Here is an 8,411-nt window from a genome sequence, read left to right as displayed (position 1 = left end):
TTTGTGTGAAGCAAACATGAAAATGAAGAGGACAGCTAGGAGACTATCCACAGTAATGGTTTGACAGTGTGGGTATATAACATTTTATACATTGTCAGTGAGATCCTGATTTGATACGGACAACAGATACAAGCCTCATAAAATTAGTCAGAGGCAAATTAGGTTTTACTAGCTAGTTAAAAGCTAGAAGATGGCTAGGGGCTGGCTATAAAAGGTAGTTTGGACCTGAGGGTTAATATTGGTTGAAGGACTATGTTAAAATAACTGGGTTTAAGGAGAATAGCTTCTAGAGGTACCTTCTAGGCTGTCCACAAGTTTGTAAGTTTCTTCTTAAGACAAGCCCTCTCCTCTTCTTTGTAAATGACTTTACAAAGAACAGCCCCATGTCATGCCAAGAGTAATACAGTAAGTTTTGCACTCACAAAATAGCAAAATGCAGTGTCTCTTTTTGAAATATCCTTTGAAGATGTCTGCTTTTCTGGCCAGTCACCTGATTGCAAATGAAACTGCTGTGAACAAAACTTTGCATAAAGCAGCGTTTTGCTCATTTGCTTCTGAGATATACCATGTATTGAAGGAGAAAGGCCACAATTATTAATAACAAAATCCATCAGTCTGTCCTCCATCAGTCTTTCCCTTCTGCTGAATCATTACCTAAAGGACTTCTGAAAGATTTCTTCAGCTGAAAAAAAAATAAGCAAAAGGAAATGTGTTATGTTGAGAAAATGACCAAGATTACTCTGAAAAGGAAATGGGTACAAAAGGATGACAAAACCTGATATCAAATAAATTTCAGTTCTTTGCTCCTTACTGTCTATGGTTCTCATTCTTTGATTTGTGTGCAAAGGAATCTGATTCTGCTTGGTAATACCAATAGCAATATCAGCATAAATCAGGAAAGCAGTGTAATATTACAGTACAGAGTATTCTTTCCAACTGTTTATATGAATGTTATGCAAAATTTGACCCTAACTGTTCACTTAAAAGAATGCTCATTACTTTAAAAATTGGGACACATGTTGAGATAAAACAGATCATCAAAGTGTAAGGCAGATAAGAAATTAGCTAGAAATATTTAATAAACAGAAAGGCAAGCAAACTTTTTTTTTTTTTTTTTTTTTTTTTTATGATTACATTGTGAGATCAGATCTGTCAGAAATGCTGACTTTAAATTTCTTTGGAAAAACAACAAACCTTCCGTTTCACTGCCTTTACTGCCCTTGTAAAACCAGGTAATTGGCTTTGCAAACTGAAGCCATAAATTACTAATTTCACACTATGTGAGAGGTTTGAATATACCAATTAGTTGAACAGTTGCATCCAGAGTTCAAGCAAGCCTAGCAGACATCATGTACGTATTTATATATGCTTCTCTCTGGAGCATCTGGGTCATTGCCACAGCTTAGAGAGAAATAGCAAGGCAGGTCCAGTCCCAGCCTGTTCCTGTGCTGTCTGTGCAGGCTGACAGTGCCCTGAAGCACAGGCTCTGTCCCTTGGGATGAACACACCGTTTAGCAGGAAAGTGTCCTGATCTAGGCTGCGGCAACAAGGCACTGCATAGCTCAACTGCATTGTGAGTCAGCAATCCCTTCCACTTAAAACTTTGAGGCTGAGACTAAAGCAGCTTCTTACATTGTGTATAAAGGTCTTAAAGTCCATTTTTGCTTGGGGAGGTCCTTTTATTTCCTTTTTGCTGGTGGAGGGTTCCTGTGGGTCAGACTCACCTGAATTCAGCTTAGGCACTGTCTTGGTAGAAAATGGTGCCAAGGGCGCCCCTGGCTGCAGGGCAGATAGAGAGCCTGCTGCTGTGATGTTTTTGCTAGGAGCTCCTTGAAGTACCATTTTTGAGCACCCACTTCTAGGATGCACAATGTCAGCAGCATCTGGAAGTGCTTGTTTATTCTGGGCATTTCTTTCTCCCTTCCAATTAGAGAGTCCAAGCTCAGAAAACAGATGGGATTGTTCTACCAGTAATTGGTCCAGCTGCTGCAGAGAAAATAGAAGGAAAAGCATATTGCAGTAATAAAAATATAATAGAAGGAATCAAGCAGGATACACAAGAGTATATGAAGCATGCCTGCTTCTTATGCTTGGTCTGAAGAAGATATGCTATGTTTGGCAAATGAGACATTGCCACAAAAAGGAGGAGAAAGGCCTAGAGGACATTTTATTCCAACAGATATATCTAATGTAAAATCTGCAAAAGGACTTCTATCAGTGGCCATTACAGTCTTTACCCTCTAACCCAAGCTTGTCAGAAAAACTTCCCACAAGACCCAGAGTGGTGGCTTGTGCAACATACCATCAGGATGCCCTCTCTGACTTGGCAAGTTCGATCATTCAGCTGAAATTCCAGCTCTGCCACCTCCTGACGAATGGCCTGCTGTAGGAGTTGCAGGTTTCTGCTTTCCTCCCTGCAGGGTCAGAAGTGAAAGCACACTTGAATGGGCAATGAGCACGCTCCTCTTCCTCAGCCCCACCATAATGCCTGTATCACACACTGTTGCCATCTGATTTCTACCCATGATCATGGAATAACTTACAAAAAATTATATAAAAAATAAAAAATATTGCCCACTCAACTCCAGGTCTTCAGTTATCCCACTTGCAAAATTAAGCATGTTGCATTTGTAGAGTGGGCTTGAGTCTGGGCAGGTTCATCAGTTCTGATATATTACTATCACAAAGACTACATAAATGTCCTACTTTCATGCAGCTCAAGACTAGAAGCCCCTACGAACTTTTTGTATAAATGAGGCTTCTCAATAATCACTGTGAACGTGGGCAGAATCCATGATGAGCTAACTGATACCTATTCCTGGATTCCTATTACTATTAAAATACAGTAATTCCACACTAAAAATCTAGTCTACATTTATAGGGCAATTTTCCCCTTCATAATACATGATTGAACAGTATGGAGAGTAGCTGGACTTTCTTCTAAGCAAAAATCACAATACTTTTCCACTTTCAGGATGCCTACGGCTGTAACTCACTGACCAGTAATGGTAACACAAGTGTCCAGACAGACTGTAAGTGCCCATGGGCTGTTGCTGGTGCTAGCTTTGGATTTAAGTAAGTGTGTGGGGCTGCCTTTACCTTCCTTCATCAGGCATAACATCAGAAAGCAGTGCCTGCTGTTCAGTCAGATGCTGTTCAATCTCATCCAGCTTCTCACGGAAGTGCTGGCAGGAGATCTTCATCAGATCTATTTCCTGGAGGGTACACTGCATAGAAAAGCAAGAAGACACCCCACTTTACTACTTTTCTTTGAGTGCCTCCATGGCAAGTGCATTTGAAGCTAACAGTGCAAAGGACATGGGCCCATCTCTTAACTGCACAACAGGGGCTCTGTGAGCAGCTGCCATGAAAGTCCAGATGGCACTTCAAGTGTGTTTGTGCTGGGTGCATCACTCGCATCCCAGTCACCACCTTGTTTCCTAAATGATGTAGGATGATGTGGCACTAGTCAAGTCAATGGGAATTTCATTTTTGCCACGGAAGTGGGAAATGGACTTTGATCAAAAATCTGGCAAAATGCGACAAATCCTGATATTATGCTGTCATCAGATACTATCTTCCAGCAGGATGAGTTACTATGAATTAATGAGAAATTACTGTCCACTGAAAGTTAGAAACTGTTTTGAAAAAGAGAACTAGGAAGAGGGAGAAGGAGAGTAAGCATGAGAGTGAAGAAATATAAGTACTATGAGAGGTACAAATGTCTTTCATGACAGGTTCTGCTAAGTTTCTGATAATTTCTCATCTATTACCCGTTAGACAGCTTGAATTGGATTTATCTAACGAAGTGCAGACATTTACCATAACAGATAAACATCCAAGTACGGTGACAGAGCAATTGTTCTGTTTCAAAATTAGACACCCATAACATGTCAGAGGATCTATGCCATAAATCATAGAATCATTAAACGTCACCATTATTTTTTTTTTTTTTTGACTGAGAGAAGGAATCTAGTATGACTAATCACTTACATCTACTCTGATGTAAACATCTACACCAGAAATGTCTCAAAGAAGATCAGATGAATGAGTAGCGATAGTATAGAAAAAAATCGTTAAGATTTTCCCATTACTACTTTGGAGCAAAGGAATAATATAAGTGCAACCTGCTAGTAACATCAAAATAAATCCTGCTGCTAGAGTCCATAGATGTCTAAGTTTCTAGACATATTACATACTTTTCCTTGACTTTTAGACTTTTAACACTTCATTAAAGGAAGTAATGCAGACAGCATCATCAAAGTGATTTTGGAGACAGTACCACCTGCCTTCTGAAGGCATGTCCCTATTACATCTTAAATTGCTCAGAGTGCAAGAAGGAGTTCAGCATGTTCTTGCTTTGGCAGATTTTAGTCTCTAGCAAATCATGGGAAGATAGTGTAGGAACCTGCACTCCACTGCTGACTACCATAACTGACCAAGAGCAAGAGTCATGTCTACAAAGTGTGGCAATGCTTGATCTCTTTGAATCCCTGGAATCACAGCCTTTGAAGATCTCTTCATTTTTGTATGCTTGAATGTGTCCCTCAGGCCCACCAAGGCCTGAAACATGAGGAAGTCAGCCCTGCTGAAGGAACAGCTTCAGCTCGAGAGCAAAAGATGCTCCCCATGCATTTGATAAACCTCATCCTCAATCTCCATTTCAACAGGCACGCTCTTGATGTGTATGAACCCAGGGATAAACTTTCCCATAACAGCAAATGAACTATCTAGCTTCAAGTGGCATAGGATAGCATCAGAAAGGGCTAATCAGAGATTGGTAGTGATTTGACAGAGCTGGTCCTATGACTGTAGTGGAGCAGAGCTCTCCTAAGAGTCTACTCCATGTGGAGCACAGTTGGTTCTCTTAATGCTATAGGTTAGGGCAACAATCATGCACCCCACTGAGGCAGTCAACTGTTACGAGGACCTTCGGATCAAGTGTTGGCTGATTGCTCATCCCCCCTCAGCTCCCCTCCACAGTCTTTAATCTTGATCCTCAGGAAGTTTGCCTGTTCCTAGATGAGAGCGCTAGGTACTGCTAGTCAGCAGTACCCATATAATAAAGAGGACTTCATCTCACCACCAAATCTAGAGATCAGGATATCTAGCCATCAGAAAGGTGTGCCCAAATGAGACTGAAGAGCTCCTGTCCTGCACGTCACTATGAAGTCAACGGACTATATATAAATGATTCCTCAAGACTAACAGAAATCTGGAAAACACCATGCAAAAGATCCAAAAAGTATAACGAGGTTTGTGAAAATGTTATGGATGAGGTAAGGACAGCTCCCCTGGCACTGACTGTTCAGGCATATCACAGAGCACATGTTCACATAGATTTATTCATAGTTCAATCTCAACAGGGATGGAGGGGGGGGACTAACTGGCCCAGGAACACTCCAAGGCAGGCCATTTTTTCAAGTAAAGTGAGTACAAGTAGGGTACCATTACTATCTACCAGTTGCTCCACAGTGGTTGCATTCCCTGTGCATGCCCTTGATAAATGGGGTAGAACCTGAGAGAGCTTCTTACAGTAAAATACGTAGAAACTACCTTACCTTTAGTGTAAAGCAAAAATATGCACCCATGAAATATCTACAGAGTGGCTAATATTCAGTATATTCACTCTCTTATTGCACAGTGATGGTGATGTGAAGCCATATCCCTAAGGACAGATCTTGGATAACAGTATGGTGCAAAGCCTTTTCCTCCCACACTCCCTGTCCACAGACTGCAGAAGAAAAATCACCACTAGCCCCTATTAGAAGAGTGATTAAGTAGTAATCAGGGAGAACAAGCTTCTAGTCCACCATAAGTTACTGATTCACTGCCATCTTGTGGCAACAGCATGATAGCTAACAAATGCATGTTTTTCCATATAATGTTAAAAGACAAGACATTGCAGATTTATATATTCAACGATGTGGCATCAAAAGAGGAAAAACAGGAAGTCCTGCAAAGAATCTGGATGTATACTGCACTACATTTTTCCCAGGACATAAAAGCCCTTCTCAGTTCCATTCCTTTCTTTCTTACCCAACACACCCTGAGTCTTTCACAACTTTTGGGACCTCTCAACAATTCTGACCAAAAAAATAATAATGTGGTGACTTTTTACTATTGATCTTTTTATTGCAAATGGTCAGCCTTAGATTTAATGAAAACTGCTTACTCTACCATGATAAAATGACTTGAGGCTCTGAGAAGTTGCTCTTCCCTTTGATTTAAATCAGTTTGGCTTATGGTATGTATCTGAATATGTACATTCAGTATTTAACAAACACTATAATATAAATTAAGTTAGTTCTCAGTAAAAGAGGATTGCACTAAATTATATAACCTTGCTTCTTCTACCCAGTACAATACTCAGGTACTGTAAATCATCCGATTCACAGAAACTAATTGAAACTCATTCTCTAAATCAAATCTTATTTCTTCTCTGCACTTAACCTGAAAACTTTATCACCTAGTTCACAGTAAATATTTTAAGACTGAGTTGATGAACATACATTATGAAAGTAAGCGGCCCAACAAAACTGAAGGTACACAGACATGTTTGCCATGTCTGTCCAGAACAGAGTGCTTCTTTCCCTCCCCATTTTCTCAGTTTTATTCCCAAGATATGTCTCACTAAAGAAACAAGAAAAATAGCAGAGGAAAGATAAAGATAGCTTGCGCATTTAGCAAATAAGTGTGTCAGCCATCTATATATTATTATTTGAAGGAACCTACTCACTTGAGGAAGATTTCGCATCGCAGTTTTCTGCAGGAGTGTCAGTGTCTTCAAGAGCTGCAGCTTGGTGGTGGCGTGGTTTGAGCAGCAGCCTACAAGGCGATGGGGAGAAACAGCCACAGGATATGTCCCTGAGCAGCAGCTGTGGCAGCAGCAGCAGCAACAGCAGTGATTGCCCTGTGCACCTGTGATGCCAGAGGTTTCACCCCAGTGGTGCAACCTGTATTTGCCAAAGAGCATGCTGTCTAGAGAGGCTGATTTTGTCAGGTGGCTATGAGGTGGACAAAGCAGTGGTGGCGGCCTGGTTTTCCTGGTGAGGGTGTCAGTTTGGCTGGAGGACTCAGTGGTCTGCTTCACACCGTCCTTTGAAGCCCCTGGGTCTGACCACACAAGATGATGACCATCAGGGAGCGCTAATACGCTGAACAAGTCCACAGGGTCATCCTTAGCAAGGCTTTCAATGCAAGGAGCATTTTGCCCTTTGCACTTCACCCTTGAAGTAAACTCCAGCCCTGAAGGCATCTGAACAGTAACAGATTTCAGAGGAGTACGAGTCATTTCGCAGTTTTGGACAGTGCCTGCCTGTTCAGGTTTGTCAGCACCTAACATCTCCCTTATGCTACCAGTCTGTTGATCTTCAGGGGAGCTTAATCCAGGCCCTTCTGCTAGGCAGCACAGAGGACTGCAAGATACTTGTGAAGAGCTGCTTGAAGTGGCACTACTCCCACTCTGCACTGCCATGCCCTGACACAGAGTTTCTGTGAGCCCCCTTTCAGAGAAGTATCTTGTATTTTTTGCATTATTATCCAAGTTGCAGAGCATCTGTCTATTTGTCTCCTCATTCGCTGCAAGCAGGGTACCATTTTTGCCAACCACTTCCTGGCCCCACCACTGTCCTTTAACATGTTCTATACTGCTTCCATGGGCATTTTCTTGATATGCAAATCCAATGTGCTTTTCAGTCAGGCACCTCTCACCTTCATCGTTGCCTCTGTGTTTGCCCTCACTGATGACTGCATGGTTTGTATCACTCAGTTCTGTGAAGGCTATATTTGCATTTTTATGTCCTGTACTGAAACAAAACTGATGATCAGATTTTGAGGAGATAGGATCTCCTTCATCCTGAGTATCACTCTTAAAACAAGGAGTGTACTGTTTCATGCACTCCTCTTTTTCCAGTTGCTTTCTTCCAGTTTTATGCTCTTTCTTGTCCATATCGTGTAATCTTTCTTGGACAAGACTATGTAGCTCACCATTACGGGCCTGATAATCACCATTTTCTGCAGTCAGCAGGAGACTAATCTCTTCTCCCTGGTCACTGCATGCTTTTGTTGGCTTAGATACTGTCAAGATGCTCTCATAAGCTGTGATGAAGACCTCAGTAACACAATCATCTGGATTTTGTTGGAAATCTTGATTTAACATAGGAAACTTTGTCCTATGTGACAGGGCTGTTTCTTCATTGTAGTTATCAGAAATAATATTCATCTTTCCTGACAAAGATGCATTCTGAAGAAAATAAAAGAAGAAAAAAAGGGAGGAAAAATATGGGGAGAAAAAAAAAAATATTACAGTTTTAATTACAGTTTTACTATCATTTTCATTTAGCAACCACTACTTTGTTCCGTCAAAGATTCATGTCTCATTTCTTCTCTAACCTTGCGCAAATCTTGCA

The 8,411-nt window shown here is 41.1% G+C and overlaps 1 protein-coding gene across 1 annotated transcript in view; it reads right to left on the bottom strand.

Annotated features, from left to right (window-relative positions):
- Positions 1-625: 625 nt before the first annotated feature.
- ITPRID1 (ITPR interacting domain containing 1) overlaps positions 626-8,411 on the bottom strand; it is a gene marked incomplete at both ends in the record, with an annotated part of 46,620 nt that continues 38,834 nt past the window's right edge. The window contains 5 exons of the mRNA XM_084281625.1: positions 626-682; positions 1,633-1,986; positions 2,303-2,414; positions 3,100-3,227; positions 6,740-8,245. Of these exons, the coding sequence (XP_084137751.1) occupies positions 626-682; positions 1,633-1,986; positions 2,303-2,414; positions 3,100-3,227; positions 6,740-8,245 (2,157 nt within the window). The remainder of the gene's footprint in view (positions 683-1,632; positions 1,987-2,302; positions 2,415-3,099; positions 3,228-6,739; positions 8,246-8,411) is intronic.

This window comes from Netta rufina (assembly GCF_964035555.1).
Source record: "Netta rufina genome assembly, chromosome: 2".
Lineage (NCBI taxonomy): Eukaryota > Metazoa > Chordata > Aves > Anseriformes > Anatidae > Netta > Netta rufina.
The sequence above is the reverse complement of the archived record's forward strand: the minus strand, read 5'-3'. Positions and strand labels throughout refer to the sequence as shown.